A 17986-nucleotide genomic window follows, 5' to 3' on the forward strand; every position below is an offset into this window, starting at 1 on the left:
AGCAGCTTTCTGAGCTCTATACAATTTCTAAGTATGCTTATGTGTGTGGTTAGAACTCACTTTACTTTGGTAGGCCGGTCATTCAGTTTTATTACATCATTGACACAATTTGGATGAGAATTCCTAGTAAAAATTCAAATGACATTTTCTATTTCAGCATCTGATAACCAGGCACCCTCCACAAAGAATGACATTCACATTATTATGCTTTTCTCTTGTGCCACCCAAACAGTGTAGCGTTAATCATCTGACCAGCTTGACCCTTGGCTTGTAACTCATTTCTGGGCCCTCAAGAAAACCTGCTTGCCTCCATGGTCTGCTCAGTCAAAGCCAAAAAAAAACCTTTAGGCTGGAATGTGTGATAAATGTCCAGACTGGTCCTGCATCTAACTCCCAAGTTGGTCCTGGAAGAGGACAGTGGACCCTCTTACCCCACAGGCCCAATCCACTGGGGATCTCGGATGTCTCTGGCTTCCATGTCAACACTGCTGATTTCAGAGCCACTGTAGCCCCTCCTGGAAATAGTCTGGAGCTACCTTTGTTAACTTTTAACTTTTCTTTGAATTCTAACCCAATTTTCTCAGAGTCATTGGTGCTGAGTTTCAATGCAACTTTTCCGAGTACTTTTTGCTGCCAAGCCCTTAGCTGGGAGCAGACCCAGGTCCTGTCTCCAAGAAGCTCCCAGTCCAATAAAGAATGTAAAAATTCCACCCAGCTCTGGGCTTCCACTGAAACTGTGAGAGCACCCTGTATCCCCCAGTGCCTAGTACAAATAGGCACTACTTGATCGTTGACCTAATGAATGAGACATACATGTGAGCCAGAAGGCAGAGCGGGCTAAATGCCCTGAGAAAGACTCAAAGTACTAAGAGAAGCCGGAAGAAGAGAAGGTTTGTTATGAGTAGAAAAATCAGAAAAGGCTCCACAGAAGGTGGTGTTTGAAGAATGAACAGGATTGCTCCAAGCAGGGAAAAGTTGAAGGGCTTTCTGGATATAAAGGACAGTGAAATTACAGAACATGAAAATGCATGCACATGTGCAGATTGGGATGGAGTTTAATGATTATTAACAGTGAGTAAAGAAAGTTTCCTGATCCTGCTTTTGGGGCCCTCCTAGTCTCTGAGGGACGGAATGGTTTTTTCATGGCTGACTTGCCCCAGGGTGTCATTAGACCAGAGCTATGATGCCTTACTCCTCAGCTACACTAATGGGCTAAGGGAGGGATACCAGGCCTGGTGCTGGAATGAACTAGTTAGGACTATAATAAGCCATTTAAGCCAAGGTTAATTCCTCTTCTGCTCAAAGTTCTGGAATATCTTGCAGTGGCAATGAAGTACACTGTATGTGCTCCAAACCAAAAATTCCAGTAAAAACACACCAAATTAACCTGGGTTAAGTGACCTTTAGCTGGTCCATAATCTCGAAGCCTAAACTCTGAAATAGTAGATGTCATGTTCAAGCAGATAATGCTTCCAGGTTGCTCGGAGGTCCAAGGGTCAGATGGGTTTAGGGAGGACAAGGAAGGACCAGCGGTGGGGTCTAAGGCTTGTCTCAGCTCCTGCAAGGGGCCCACTGGGAGTCACATGTTAGCAGGGAGACCAGTGGGGCCCAATGAGGGGAAGGATCCCACTGGCAGGCCAGGCTTTTCAGAGGCAGCTAGAGCATCGGTTCCGGGCAGAGCTGCTCCTGCAGACTGGTCTCTGCCACATCTGGGCCTCCTTCTTAATAAGTTTGTTTTCAGCCTGGAGAGGACAGAAAGGTTCTAGGCAAACGTGAACACTCTGAGGTGTGAGTCACACTCGGTGCTGGTGCTCACAGACCCAGGAGGAGAAGGACCAGGCTGTCTCTTGCCGGTCCGGGCGTGGGCCAGCCTCTGGGGCCCGCCTCACCTTGTGAAGAAGCTGGCTACCCCCTCAGAAAGCACAGGTCACAACGGAGGCTGGGGGCTGGGTTTCTTCAGCGGGGAAAGCTGGTGGCACCATTTATGAGCCCACACCACAGTTCTGAGACACAGGGCAGTTCCAGAAGCAAACATTAGCAGAGTCGGTTGGGAAACAGGTCAGAAACTACATCAGACCACAGACTGTACTGTTTTTGTGTGATGCTGCCCCATCTACTGGTGCCAGGCAGAAGTGCCATTCGGTGGGATGGTTTCTCATAGAACCGGATAAGGCAGTGGTTGAATCAACACACGGCCAAGTCAGAGCTGGAAAGAAACCTGGCCTCTAATTTGACATCTGACAGTCAGACTTTGAGCTCATAGACAGCTTTCAGGCTGGTTTTCTCCCACCTTAATTCTTACGTAATGATCCGCCCTCTCGGTTCTCCTCCCCTAACATCCCCCTAAATGAATGCTGGCTTCAGAGACAGCAAATGACTCATCTGGGAGCCTCCAAGTCATTCAACAAACATTTGTTGACAGTCTATGGTAGATGTGATGTATTTGCTAGGGATATTGCATTAAAGAAGATAAACAAGTCTTTGCCCTTATGGGATTTATATCCTACAGGGAGGCAGATAATAAGCAAACAAATAATAAAATATCAAACAGTGATAAGTCTCAGTGCAAAAAAAAAAAAACAAAAAACAAACAAACAAACAAACAAAAACCAAGAAACCAGCAGTGTTAGGAGCAGACAGTGATTGGTTTCAGACAGCATGGCCAGGGAAGGTGTCTCTGGGCAGAGATCTCAACGAGATGGAGTCAGCTATACAGGAACATTCTAGCCTGTGTTGACCAATAAGGCAGTCCCAAGCCACATGTGGCTACTGAGCACTTGAAATGTAGTCGGTCCAAATTGAAATGTGATGCAGGTATGAAATACACACTGGGTTTTGAAGACTTAGGAAAAAAATAATATAAAATATCTCAATAATTATATAGTAATTATATATTGAATGTTAATATTTTGGCTTGGTTGAGTTAAATACAATATATAATTAAAATTAATTTTGGGGGCACCTGCGTGGCTCCGTCGGTTAAGCGTCTTGACTTCAGCTCAGGTCACGATCTCGTGGTTTGTGAGTTTGGGCCCTGCGCCGGGCTCTGTGCTGACAGCTCAGAGCCTGGAGCCTGCTTCAGATTTGTGTCTCCCTCTCTCTCTCTCTGCCCCTCTCCCGCTCGTACTTCGTCTCTCTCTCTCTCTCTCTTTCTCTCTCTCTCTCTCAAAAATAAATAAAACATCAAAAAATTTTTTAAGAAAATGAAATTAATTTTGCCTGTTTCCTTTTACCTCTTTAATGTGGGTACTAGAACACTTACAACTATATATCTGGATGGCATTGTGCTAAGCTGATGTGCAGGCCTGAAGGCGGGGATGAGCTCAGCAGGTTGAAGGATCCTCCAGTTTCAAAAATCCTACTGTGTGATTACAGCCTCTGACTCTTAAGCCCTCCTCATTTCTGACTCTTATGATATCAATTCTTTAACCTCCTTGAGACCTCCAGGATCTACAAGAGCATTCCTCACATAGTGGACTCACCCATTAGCTGCACCAGAATCCCCTGGGCCAATTTCTGGCTCCCTTAAATCAGAATCTCTGCTTAAACTCCTCTGTGATCGGATGCATACTAAAGTTTGGAGAACCCTGCCCTGGCCCACTTCATTTCTCCCACTATGAGCTCCTTCGTGGCTTCTTATCCTCCCTTTGTCCCCTTCTTTTTTTTTTTTTTTTTTTTTTTTTTTTTTTTTTTTTTTTTTTTTTTTCAACGTTTATTTAATTTTGGGACAGAGAGAGACAGAGCATGAACGGGGGAGGGGCAGAGAGAGAGGGAGACACAGAATCGGAAACAGGCTCCAGGCTCTGAGCCATCAGCCCAGAGCCCGACGCGGGGCTCGAACTCACGGACCGCGAGATCGTGACCTGGCTGAAGTCGGACGCTTAACCAACTGCGCCACCCAGGCGCCCCCCCTTTGTCCCCTTCTAAGGGTCCTTCAAAGTGAAAGCAGGGGCCTCAAAACCTTTATGCTAAGTGAAAGAAGCCAGACAGAAGAGGTGATATATTGAAGGAGTTCACTTATATGAACTATAGGGAATTAGGTGAATCCATAGTGACAGAACCCAGATTGGTGTTTGCCAGAGGCTGGGGAGAGAGAAGAATAGGGAACGACTGTTTAATGGATATGGGGCTTCCTTCTGGGGTGATGAAAATGTTTTGGAACTACATAGAGGTAGTGGTTGCACAACGTTGTGAACGCCCTAAGTATCACTTAATTGTTGACCTTAAAATGGTTAATTTTATGGTATATGCATCTCATCTCCATTTTTCTTTTTTTTTTTTTACAGCAGAGAGAGGATCAGAGTGATGTGTTGTGATGTGAGAAGGACCCACCCCTCCCTTGCTGGCTTTGAAGATGGAGGGAGGGGCCACAAGCCAAAAAGTGCAGGCAGCCTCTAGAAACTGGAAAAGGCCAGGACAAATCCTGCCCTAGAGCTTCCACAAAGGAGAGCCTATGACACCTCGGTTCCAGCCTGTTGAGACCTGCACTGGAGTTCTAGCTTGTAGAATTAGAAGTCCATGTTGATTTACACCAAGTTTATGGTTAATCTGTTACAGCGGCGATACACCTCCCAGCCAGCCATCTCCTCTCTTATCCTGATTCCGTTTCCTCCCCCGGTCTCCTCAGTGGGCACCCTCTGGCCTCACCACTCTTCCAAAGCTGCCCACTCCCCACCAGAGCCAAGCACAGCACGCACAGCTTCCTCAAGAAAACCACGGCAGTCAGGGCGATGTTAACCACGCGCCAGTCCCTACTAACCCACTCACTGAGCGCATCCACACCTTCTCCCACCCCTCTCCCCCAGGCTTGAAAGTCTCTCTTGAGACCTGTCCCCCTCAAACCCACCCTTCACCACTGACACCGAACCACACATCTGACCTGGTGACCCTTCTCATTATAACCATTCAGTGGTCCCACCAACCACACGTTGCGGCCTCAGCTTCGCAGCATAAGATGGGTATTTTCAGGTCTGGCACCTGCCCACCTCATTCGCCACTTCTCCTGGCCTCCTTATTTCTGCTCCAGCCATGGAGGAGGGCCTGTGCTTCTCACCATGCTCACGAAGACAAAACTGTTTCTTGTCTTTGTGTCATTGCTTAAGTGATTCTAACAGGAACGACCTCCTCCTGTCCCCTCCCCTGGCTGATGCCTACTCATTTCTAAAGAGCCAGCTCACCTACCATCTCATCCAGGAGAAGGGCCTGGCCTCCCTAACTCCTTCTTCACGCTCCTTATGTGTATCTCTACCTTTGCACTTGCCTTATCGTAATTTATTGTCTTTAACTCTGCTTCCTGTACTGGACCGTGAGCTCTGGGAAGGCAGCAACTATATTTGATTCATCCTCCTGTCCTCAGTTCCTAGCACAATGCCTGCCTCCAAGTCAGTATGTAGAATGAACAAACATTAACCGCGTGTTTATTTTCACAGCAATCGGACTATCATATGCACAGGCTGTCAGAGCTGGAAGGGCCCTTCAGGACGATCTAGTCAACCCCCTCCCTGGGTTTACAGATGAGGAAACTGAGGTCCTGAGAGTGCATATACATGGCTATGCTGTTATTTAGCGGTGAAGCCAAGATTAGGACCCATGTGGCCTGAATCTCAATTCAGGGCACTTTCCTTCGGCTAAACATAAAGCTGGAGACTTTAAATACACAAGTGTATAGAACACAAGTCCTGCTACTCTCCCCTTCTCTGAAGGGCTACGTTTCGGGGGCTCATGGCTTCATTTGGTAGACTGGGCAGGTGCAGCTCTCACCAACCAAACACTTCTCCCTGTGACTTGACTAAGCTGCTGCTCACTGGACCCCTTAATGGAAAGTCCCCTTGTTACTGGGTGTCACTGCCACCAAAGAGGTTAAAGTCAAGCAAGACTGTCATGGGATCTACACAGTGAGACTTTGGTCTCTCTAGCGGTCAAGATCACGCCCAGGTCCAGGAGAGTCTGGTGGCCCATTGGGCTCCTCCGCTCTGCCCAGTGGCCCTTAATCTCTCTGGGATTTTCACTTGGAAAACAATGAGAATTGTGGCAGTTCTTATTTTACAGAGAACAGCATAAAGAAGTACCGATGAAATTAAACGTGTATGTAAATGCTTGGAGGTTTTCACATTGAGAAAGGTTATTATGCAACCTGTGTTTTCCTTTGTCTCTTGTTTTTGAACTTCTCTCTGGGCATGTGGGCCTGGCACATCTTTAGCTAGGCTATGCAAATCAGCGGGCAAAGTCACAGCTATTCAGTCACAAATGTTAATGCACCGGCCTCTCCCCACTAGGTGCTGTGGAAATGCATACGGTCTCACCTTTAAGGAGCTTCTGAGTCCACTGATTCAGAAAGATACTTTTGGTATGCTGTAGGAGGTGAAACATAGGTGCAAATAAGTGTGATCTGAGCTTTGTCAACACAAAGTACTGGGGGCTCAGAGGAAAAAGTAACTTCTAGTGAAGGGGGAGGGGCGGAATGGGCTCCATGCTCCACTGAAAGACAGACAGGCAGGTTGCTTTGGGCACAGACAGGAGACAGTCCAGAGGGAGAAAATGGCCCATGCAGAGGGTGGCTACTGCTGAGCTCTGAACGACTGGGCCCAAAGCAGGGAACTCAAGCATACTGAGCACCTACTATGTGTCAGACACTGTGCTAAATGCTTTGGATCCATCCAGATGTTTCATCCTCATAAGAGTGTTGTGAGGTCCATGATACACTCTTTACTATACAGAGAAAAAGGACTGAGGCTGGGAGGAGTTAAGAAACTGGCCCAAGATCACCGAAGCCTGTGCTCTTGGTGTTCAACTTGGCTCAGGGCCGGACTCTGGAGGGCCTTGAATGGCACTGTCTCCCAAGCTGTGGTGAGTCACTGGGCAACTGAGCAGGGACTTGCTGTGATGAGAACCAGAGCTTAGACACCCACATCCCAGCCCTGAATCACGGAGGGTCCCAGGTGCTGCCCCTGTCTGGGCCCTGGCCTCCCAGTAGGTAACCTAAGCAAATTCCCTTCCAGTCCAGAGATTGCAGGAGGCTATATTGGTTTCCTAGAGCCGCCATAACAAATCGCCATATACAGGGGGGTGAAAACAACAGAAACTTTTCCTCTCACAGTTTTGGAGGCCAGAAGAAAGGAGCATCGTTCCTTGCCTCTTCTTAGCTTCAGGCAGCCACGATCCGTGCATTCCTTCACTTACAGAATCTCTGCCTCCGTCTCATATGGCGCCCTCCCTCTGTGTTTTCTCTCTATGTGCCCGAATTTGTATCTTCTTATAAAAACACATGTTACTGCATTAGGATGCACCCTAATTCAGTATGACCTCATCTCCACTTAATTACATCCGTAAAGACCCTATTTCCAAATAAGGCCACATCCACAGGTATCTAGGGTTAGGACTATAACCTATCTTTTTTTTTTTTTAATTTTTTTTAACGTTTATTTTTGAGACAGAGAGAGACAGAGCGTGAATAGGGGAGGGGCAGAGAGAGAGGGAGACACAGAATCCGAAACAGGCTCCAGGCTCTGAGCAGTCAGCACAGAGCCCGATGCAGGGCTCGAACTCACGGACCGTGAGATCATGACCTGAGCTGAAGTCGGATGCTTAACCAACCGAGCCACCCAGGCGCCACTGTAATCTATCTTTTTGAGACACACCATTCAACTGAAAACAGAGGCCATGACAGGGCATTTCAGGAGTGAGAGCGAAACAGCAGACAAGTAGATTTCTCTGAACTCTGGAGGTCCCTGTGGCACATGCTTGCCATGAAGCCCCTCCTTTCATGGACTGAGTGCTTACGATGTTCGCCACCCAGACAAAACCCAGGCAGAAAAGCAAAGGCAAGAGAAAGAGATCAAAAGAAGGGAAACCTTGAGCCTTTCTCACTGGTACCACCAGAGACAGGAACCAGATGGGTTTGTCCCCTCTGAAGGTGGAGGGAGGAGAAATCAGTAACCCCTGCATGGTTAGCTTAAAAACAGAAACCTAGGACCCTAACACTTTCCATTGTGATAATAGCATTTGTAACTGACGATGGCTGCTGAATTTAGTTGATGGTTCACAGTACCCTCACACTCACGTGACAAGGAGGGCAGGACAGAGTCTTTTGTCAGAGCTACGTGGTGAAGGCACTGCCCTGCTACTGACAGTCTAGGCACCCTTTCTTTTTTTTTTAAGTTTATGTATTCATTTGTGTGTGCGTGTGTGTGAGAGAGAATGGGGATGGAGCAGAGAGAGAGGGGGAGAGAGAGAATCCCAAGCAGGTTCCATGCCTTTAGCACAGAGCCCGACACAGGGCTCAAACTCACAAACCATGACCTGAGCCGAAATCAAGAGTCAGATGCTTAATTGACTGAGCCACCCAGTCAATTTCTGAGACCATCGCTATTGCTCTGTTATTTCAAATACCGGGGTGACATAGAGTAGTGTGAAGGGGAAGGGAAACTCTCAGGGTAAGAACTCTGTTAAGCACCTTAGTGGTCATCTATTCCAACCCCCGTTTTGAAGCATGAACCTGCTTTAGAACATCCTGACACTTGGTTATCCATCCTGTGCTCGAATACCCCTGGTAGCAGAGAGCTCACTGCCTTATAAAGCTGTCCACTCCATCTTTGAATCACCCCGATTGTCAGAAAGTTCAAACAAATTGAAACTAAAATTGCAACTTTGTATTTTCTACCCATTTGTTCTAGTTCTGCTTGCCTTGTGTCTACTCAGAGCCATCTTCTCTCCCTTCCCGATGACAGTCCTTCCCATAAACAGAAATGGCCCCCACACAGTCTTGGGGGGCCCCTTTCCTGAGGCTAGTAACACTTCCTTCACCTTTTTCTCATTCCCTCACCATCCGAGTCGACATGCCAGCACTTCTTAGTGTACTTATCAAGTGATTTAAGGGGAGCGGTCACATTTAGAAACAAAAGTAAAATCCCAGTGGTCAGAAGGCCATCCTGGTAGAGTAGGGTCTAACTGGTGGTGTGGTTCATGGCTCCACCATTGACCTGAGCAACTTAACTTTGGATGAATCCCTCTGCAGTCTGATAAACACCAAAATGTAAGCTCATGGGGGCAGGGTGTTTGTCCAGTGCTGACTCCCCAGAGCCTCACGATGAATGAATGAATGAATGAATGAATGGGGAAAACGTGGCACTTTCTATCTGCAGATTTTAGAGTTGGCTATTATTTTTTTAATTTTTTTTCAACGTTTATTTATTTTTGGGACAGAGAGAGACAGAGCATGAACGGAGGAGGGGCAGAGAGAGAGGGAGACACAGAATTGGAAGCAGGCTCCAGGCTCTGAGCCATCAGCCCAGAGCCTGACGCGGGGCTCGAACTCACGGACCGTGAGATCGTGACCTGGCTGAAGTCGGATGCTTAACCGACTGCGCCACCCAGGCGCCCCTAGAGTTGGCTATTATTAATTCTATTTCTACTCTCCTATGTTGAGGAGTGAATCACTTTGCTCTTTGCTTCACTTTATTGGGTCTTGATTTCTACAACTAAAAGTTCAGAAAAATAAAAGTTCCCTTTCTCACTTGACTGTTGTGAGGAGACAAAATAATTACAAAGTCATCTGTCACTAAAAGACCCTGGATATCCTGCATAAAACAGTTTGGTAGAAAATTCACAGGTTCAAATATAGTATATGTAGAATCTTGCAGTATTTACCACCAAAGCAAAAGGTCTTTTATACTTTTCATTCCGCGTGGAATGACTTGCACAAGCAGGCAATCAATGTTTGACTGAAGTGATTTAAGTTAATCACTAATAATGGCCACAAATAAAAGGCTGCTAGATTATTGAAACTCACTCATGTGTAAGAATCCGCCCATTTTCAATGGAGATAAATCGAGAATGGCAGACAACCGGAGGGAATTTTCCTTATTGAGTCAGTGACTGTGGAGACCGCCAGACTTCTATTTTCACAACTCTCAGCCTCATGCAAACCGCCTTCATGCCCTTCTGGAATGAGGTGCTGTAGAGAATGGGTGAGAGGGAGAAGCAGGGCAGCAAGCTTGCCTTGGAACAGGGTTTCTGCCACTGACACGTTTTTGGCCAAGGGGTGAAAATTAAAACCAGAAACCCACCCACTCTCCCTTCTCCCTCCCTGGACAGACGTGACACCCAGAGGCACAGCAGTGCAGAGATGGAGAGTGGAGAGCCACTCCAAAATTTGTTCCTTGGGTGTGGGTTTCAGGGCTCGCGACTACATTGTTTAGCCACAGTAAATCAAGTGTTATGCAACACCGTCAACGAGGAACGCTCTCTGTTGCTATTTGGAAGCTGGCTATGAATCAAAATCAATGCAACCTCCTCCAGAGGTCAGCTGTTCAGAGAATCTTGGCTTCAACGGAAGAGCTCAGCTATGCAGGGAATCAGGAGAATCTGACCAGTTTTCAGGCACAGGCCTGGTGGATGAGCATTTCCACTGTCGTGACAGAGTGATGCGAGGAGTTTGGCTGGGTCGTGTGGTTCCCTGGTGTGTGTGGGAGGAATGGCTTCTACAGTTGGCCGGCAGAGACCTGGGCTGATTCATCTTTGCAACACCCCTCCCTTGGTTTGCAGCCAGCGCCTTGCCCCACCCTCCACCACCACTATCATCACTCCCCACTTGATCTCGCTTTGTTCCTCCAAGTCTGGACCCCATACTCTTATCTCATCAGCACCCTCAATTCCCTTCCTCCTCCTTCTTCTCAATGAACTGGCCTCATCATCCCACAACATGGGTCAATTATACATGTGGACTATTACCTGCATCAACCAGTTGTTGGGGGGGGGGGGTTGGTTATTACCTGCTCAGCTTTATTACCTATTACCTGCTCAGCTGTGAAAAGTGGTACCCCACAAACTACCAGGCAATGATCTTTCAGCAGTATCTCATTTGCTGCCTCTGCAGGACCGGAATTATTATTATCCCCATTAAACACATAAGAAAACTGAGGCTCGGGTCATTCTTTTTCAGTGGTAGATTTGAGAAATGTCTTGAGGGAAATATTAGAATTATTTATGCCTTACTTATTTGTCAGCCAAGAATAGCTGCTGCTATGATAACCTTACAATGCCAGTGTCTGACTCTCTACTAGTCTTGATTAAGTGATCACTTTACTTGGTTAAGGTATTTTGGAGAAGAACGTGAGAAGAACGACAACAGGAACCCAAAGTGTTTGCTTTCACTGAATCTCTGGAGATGACAAAATCTGGAAAAGGAGACGAGGGAGAAATCCCAAGTTCCTGATTGAGTTCTAGTAATGAGATGGCAGGCTTCTTCATATCATCTACTGTTGTTATTAGAATGTAAAATCCAGGGTGCCTGGGTGGCTCAGTTGGTTAAGTGTCTGACTTCAGCTCAGGTCATGATCTCGTGGTCCATGGATTTGAGCCCCGCGTCGGGCTCCATGCTGACAGCTTGGACCCTGGAGCCTGCTTCAGATTCTGTGTCTCCCTCTCTCTCTGCCCCTCCTCCACTCACCCTCTGTCTCTCTCTTAAAAATAAATAAACATTAAAAAATTTAAAAAAAAGAATGTAAAATCCATGTAATCCTGCTTTATGAGTTAGTTTTATCTTTCACCACTCAGCTTCAAGAGAATTCCAGGAACTGTCTGCTAATTCTCCTCCATGGATCTTTCCCATAACTTACTTCTAGAGATTATGTTCAAGTTCTTTAAAGATATACCGTTTCTACCCTAGGAAATGGGAGAAACCATGTTCTGATGCATTCATTCACTGATCTGTGGGCACTGACTTCCTGAAGTCAACTACTACATGGCTTTTCAGCGATCCTTTGGTTGTTTCCCAAAGTTCACTTCAATTCAGTATGGGTCAGCAGTGAGGTGTAGCACACGTGGGCTGGGAATCCAAAGATGGGTGGGTGGTATGGTCCCAGTTTACATGCCCCTAACTTGCTGTGATTGACTTTTTAGACGGTTCAGCGCTTTCATGTGAACAGAAAGGGAGTGGACTTCTCTTGGTACTCAAAGTGTGGCCAATGGACCAGAACGTTAGCATCAGTGCCACCCCTAAGCTTGTTAGAAGTACAGAGCACTGGGCCCAGTCCCAGACCTTAGTAATTAGAACTGCTTGCTAACAAGATTCCTGGGAGGATCCACAGGTATGTTGAAGTTTGAGAAGCACTGGGTTCTGAAATGCCCTCTCACAACCCTCATTCTTCCCTCTCCCCAAGAACATATAAGGTAGTTGATGACATGTGGGTTTGACTCCTGACACCATATAAATTCCACCTATGACTTGAGCAAGCTGCTTCCTCTCTGAGCATGGTAACACTGAGGTGGTTCTCACAATTAATTAAATGCAGGTAAAACGCCCAGCGCCCACACAACTCAACCCAGCATTCTACATTCCCAGCTTTGGGAAATTAACGATGAAGTGAGGATCAAAAGCCCAGGCCGCAAAGAGTGGAGCCGGCACTGTTTTCACTTTAATTATAGGAAATTTTAATGCAATTCTAAGTGGAAACTTTTTTTTTTTAACTCATTAAAGTCAGATCCTGTGGGCTCTCCATGCAACCTTGCCAAATTCTGGAAACAGTCATCCTTCCATTCCGAACTCCCATCGAGGCAAGGACTTTTCTCCCCAGTTCGCAGCTAGGAAAGACTAAGTAAACAAAAACTACTTAGATTCCGGACTTGAAGGTGTCAGTCAGACCATACCTCCAGACGCAGGCCGAAAACCAGCGCCAGGAAACAGCGCCTCTTCGCGCGGCTGTAAGTCTCCACCTCTTCAATGACAAAAAACAGCTGGGAGGCGGAGTTAGGACCCAGAATACGCGCGGCCATTTTTTCAGGTCTCCTAGTTCCTCGCCGGACGCTAAAGATCAACGCACGAATCTGGAAAGTACCATTCTTTTAATTCAAACATTTTATCCAAATTTGAGATATTCGCAGATATAGTCATAGAAATTCAATTATGAGGCCATTTTCACATTTATATTTTATAATAGTGGCAACTCGAGATGTACAAAGGGCAGTCTGGAGCAAGTTATTCCGTTTTCTCTTCAACTCGGGCCTCCACCACTTGGGCTCGCTTATACGTCACTTCCGGGGGTCGAGCTCTTGAATACCGGAAAACGCGCGTGCCGGGCGGAGAGGCCTGGCGCGAGTGCTGTGCCGCTATGGGTCGCAGAAGAGCGCCCGATGCCGGGACTCTCGGCCGGGCCCTTATCCGCCAGAAGACTCAGCGGAGCCGTAACCACCGTCACGCCGATTCCTGGGTAACACAGAGCTTTTCCTCTCTCTAAGCCTTTCTTGTCAGGAGATCCGCCTGGGGTCAAAGGTCACAGGAACATTTTCTAGGGAAAGTGACGCCGAAGTAGGGTTTTGAAAGATGAGTTGGTGCATCGCTTCTCGGCCTTTTGGCTAAGATCAAGTGTGAAAGATGAGTTGGTGGAAGTTACTGTCAGACCGATAAGTAGTCCTTCTAGCAAGGCGCAGAGGTAGAGGCTTGAAGGGAGGGCTACTGTGATGGTGAAGCTATTGTGAGAACTTGAAGGATCTCGAATGCCAGGGACGTTGAGAGTTTCTGAGTAGGAAAGACAGAAAAGCTACTAATTTTGGTGTTGTTCAAAGAATGCAACAACCCCAGGAGCGGCTGCTTGCCACCAGAAATAACAAAATAACGCAGATGCTTGCTGCATCCTTATTATTCCCTAAGGGTTTCGCTTTGGAAGATGAATCTCCAAAATGTGGCGAACTGGCCTAACATTTCCCAGGGCCTGGGGATGAACATAATTTTAAGATCCTTGAAAAATGGATGAGGTAATTTGACTTGTTTGGTCTACTCATACTCCCAGGTATTTGAGATTCACTTGGTTTTCCGTAAGAACCTACGCTAAAATAAAAAATATCCCTAGTGCTAACTCCCTGCGAGCCACTCTCACGCCGTCTGATTCCCATCCGTTCCCTGGGCAGAGTAAACGCATACGGGGCTCTGCAACAGTCAGCAGGTCCAAGTTACTCCGTAGATTACTGATAACTTTTCATTGATTTTGAAGGAATTTGTTGTATATCCTTTAGGAAGTGGTAAGAAGATTGAATATGAATTCTAAACGGGATTCTAATCCTTACTCTGATTTTTTTTTTTTTTTGCTGGCCTGTGGCCTTAGACTACCTAATCTTTTAACCTTCAACTTTGCAATTTATTTGTACCTGTGCTGAGCATGTGGCTAGAACAATGTTTATCAAACCCTGTATTGCTCCTGGAAATTAGTTATGTAAGTCCCATCTACTGGTTTTTTTTTTTTTTTTATTTTTTTTTTCAACGTTTATTTATTTTTGGGACAGAGAGAGACAGAGCATGAACGGGGGAGGGGCAGAGAGAGAGGGAGACACAGAATCAGAAACAGGTTCCAGGCTCTGAGCCATCAGCCCAGAGCCTGACGCGGGGCTCGAACTCCCGGACCGCGAGATCGTGACCTGGCTGAAGTCGGACGCTCAACCGACTGCGCCACCCAGGCGCCCCCCATCTACTGGTTTTTTAACCCAACAGGATAGAATTCAAAATATCAGTGTATTACATGTGATGAGGTAACTCTGCTTCAGGATTCTGTCGTTTCTATTTTGCCCTACTGAATGGCACAGAATTGTATCACTCTGAGGATCACAGCATTTGGAGGACTTTGTAACATGTTAAAAAAAATTTTTTTTTAATGTTTGTGTATTTTTGAGAGAGAGAAAGAGAGACAGCATGAGCAGGGGAGGGGCAGAGAGAGAGGGAGACACAGAATCAGAAGCAGGCTCCAGGCTCTGAGCTGTCAGCACAGACAGAGCCCGACATGGAGCTCGAACTCACAAACTGCTAGATCATGACCTGAGCCAAAGTCGGACGCTTAACCAGCTGAGCCACCCAGGCGCCCCTAAACATGTATTTTTTACTGTGGGTCTCCATCAAAAATTTTCTACGACATCTGCCAGGATCAGACAGTCTGGATTCAAATCCTACCTCTACCACTTATTAGCAGCAACTCTGGGCAAGTTATTTTTATTTATTCAAGACTGTTTCCTCATCAGTAAAATAGAGTTAATAAAATTTAGTTCAAAAGGTTTTGAAAATTAAATGAAATAGTGGATGGAAAGTGCCTGTTAAGAGGTAAACAAGTGCTCTTTTAAGTGTTAACCAGTATTAATATTGACTCTAAAGGGCCTGACACCACTCTCAAGACCACAGAATAGTTCCTTGGGAGTGTAAAGTTTCTTCAAGCGTCAGAGGCAGAAGAGAGCAGCTGTCTTATTTACCCTGTGTTTTATTCATAGTTGCACACAAGTGAGCTCAATGATGGCTACGATTGGGGTCGTCTTAATCTTCAGTCAGTAACTGAACAGAGTTCCCTCGATGACTTCCTTGCAACTGCAGAACTTGCAGGGACAGAGTTCGTAGCTGGTAAGTGGCTTATTTCTGAGTACATGGGACACTGGTCACCTTTCCATCTTTGCTGACTAGGTACAAATTTGTCTGCTTGGAAGTGTTCTGTAGACTCTAGTAAACTCATAAACAGGGACGCCTGGGTGGCTCAGTCGGTTAAGTGTCCGACTTTAGCTCAGACCATGATCTCATGGTTTGTGAGTTCAAGCCCTGCATCGGGCTCTGTGCTAATAGCTCTTCTGTCTCCATCTCTCTGCCCCTCCCCTACTGGTTCTCTCTCCCTGCCCCCCACCTCTCGAATAAATAAACCTTTAAAAATAAAATAAATTCATAAATGAGCTGTCTTTAAGCAGAGGCACATATCCCAGAAGAACGTGGGAATTTCTACTCAAGTAGAATCAAGCTGTGAGGTTCAGGATGTGCCACAGTTTTAAAATTAAGTCTAGGGGCGCCTGGGTGGCTCAGTCGGTTGAACGACCGACTTCGGCTCAGGTCATGATCTCGTGGTCCATGAGTTCAAGCCCCGCGTTGGGCTCTGTGCTGACAGCTCAGAGCCTGGAGCCTGTTTCAGATTCTGTGTCTCCCTCTCTCTGACCCTCCCCCGTTCATGCTCTGTCTCTCTCTGTCTCAAAAATAAATAAACGTTAAAAAATAAATAAATAAATAAATAAATAAATAAATAAATAAATAATAAAAAATAAAAAATAAAAAATAAAATAAAATTAAGTCTAAAAACACCTTCAGATTATGTACCTCATTATATCAAAAAACTCAATCTCTTGTGGGATAAAGACCAGTCAACATTATGGTGGACAATACCAGCACTTTCCAGAAAATTTTTTTTTTTTAAAGTTTGGTTATTTTTGAGAAAGAGAGAGAGAGAGATGCAGAGTGCAAGCGGGGGAGAGTCAAAGAACAAGGGTTTTTTTAAATGTTTATTCGTTTTTGAGAGACTGAGTGTGAGTGGGGGAGGGCAGATCCCAGGCAGGCTCCAGGCTCTGAGCTGTCAGTACAAAGCCTGACTCGAACCCACAAACCACGAGATAATGACCTGAGCCCAAGTCAGATGCTTAACCGATAGCTACCCGGGCACCCCCAGAAAATGTTTTCTGATACCATAGTTAGAAGCAAAATCCTGGACCTGGTGCTGTTACTTAGGCAGTTTGATTTGTGTTTTTTTTTTTTTTTTTTTAATTTTTTTTTTTTTTTTAATGCTTATTTATTTTTGAGACAGAGACAGAGCATGAACGGGGGAGGGTTAGAGAGAGGGAGACACAGAATCCGAAACAGGCTCCGAGCTGTCAGCACAGGGCCCAGTGCGGGGCTCGAACTCACGGACTGCGAGATCGTGACCTGAGCCGAAGTTGGCCGCTCAACCGACTGAGCCACCCAGGCGCCCCTGAATTGTGTTTTAAAGTACTTGTTGACACAGGGTTGTGAATTATCCATGCACATAATCTGTTTTAGTCACTGCTGTCCTCTTTTTTTTTTTTTTTATGTGTCTTCTAAGCACAGAGGTAGCATTATAAACTATTTCTATTGCTCTTTCATTATGATAAGTGTTATTGTGTTGTTTAGCAAATTCATTGATTTGTTTAGATGCTTTTATTGGGCTTCAGCTACTATCAGGGATTGTCTTGGCTATTGAGAGTACAATGTTGAATACAATGATTTTATTTCTGCAAACTTTTGTTTTAGGTGTTGTGAAAGAAGTCTGTAGCAAACAATGGGATCACAAAAGATGTAGTTAGTATTCATTCTGTCTGAAAGAGGACTGGGGCCACTCAAGAAAAGCTCTATGCTTGGGCTGAGTCTCAAAGGGTGACACAGGTGAGATGACACAGGACAGTATACATGAGCAGGCAGAGGACTCCAGCTAAGATGTGAGCAGCAGCTTACTTTGTTCAGAAAATGGCTAGAAGTTGGCCTTGCAGGTGCTTGAAGTACACAGACACAGGATGTGATGAGCAAACACAAGGGAGGTGGGCAAGGGTTTTATCTTATTTTATTTTTTAATGTGTATTTATCTTGAGAGAGAGGAAGTGGGGGAAAAGGAGAGAAAATCCCAAGCGGGCTCTGCACTGTCAACAGAGAGCCCGATGCAGGGTTCAAACTCAACGAATTGGGAGATCATGACCTGAGCTGAAATCAGGAGTCAGACACTTAACTGACCCAGGCGCCCCAGCAAAGGCTTTAAATATTAAAAATATTGAAAAGTAGGGCTTTTAAAGGAGTCTTTATAGAGGCTTAAGCAGGTATGAAACATGATTTTAGATTTCATTGTTTTGAAAGGTCACTGATGGATTTTGAAGAGGAATGACTGTCCAGCAAGAAAAGCAGGCCAGACAGAAATAGTAGTAGAAGAATGGCACAAAAAATTGGAACAAGATTACTAGGGAGATGTGATAAACCAGACTTTGTGGAAGGGAGTGGAGTGAGTGAAGAAGAGTGAGGAGAGGTAGAGCCATCATTGGAGGAGAGAGAAAAAGGAGTAGAAAAAGAGGGAGGTGGGTGGGGCGCCTGGGTGGCTCAGTCAGTTGAGCATCCAGTTTTGGCTCAGGTCATGATCTCATGGCCTATGAGTTCGAGTCCCGCATCAGACTCTGTGCTGACAACCTGGAGCCTGCTTCGGTT

At 45.9% G+C, this 17986-nt stretch overlaps 1 protein-coding gene across 1 annotated transcript in view; it reads left to right on the forward strand.

Moving 5' to 3' along the window:
* The first annotated feature begins 13050 nt into the window (after positions 1–13050).
* The window catches only part of LSG1 (large 60S subunit nuclear export GTPase 1), a 36258-nt gene continuing 31322 nt past the window's right edge, over positions 13051–17986 (forward strand). Inside the window, exons 1-2 of the mRNA XM_043594552.1 lie at positions 13051–13205; positions 15244–15370. Of these exons, the coding sequence (XP_043450487.1) occupies positions 13107–13205; positions 15244–15370 (226 nt within the window). The 5' untranslated portion in view covers positions 13051–13106. The remainder of the gene's footprint in view (positions 13206–15243; positions 15371–17986) is intronic.

Source organism: Prionailurus bengalensis, chromosome C2, assembly GCF_016509475.1.
Source record: "Prionailurus bengalensis isolate Pbe53 chromosome C2, Fcat_Pben_1.1_paternal_pri, whole genome shotgun sequence".
NCBI lineage: Eukaryota > Metazoa > Chordata > Mammalia > Carnivora > Felidae > Prionailurus > Prionailurus bengalensis.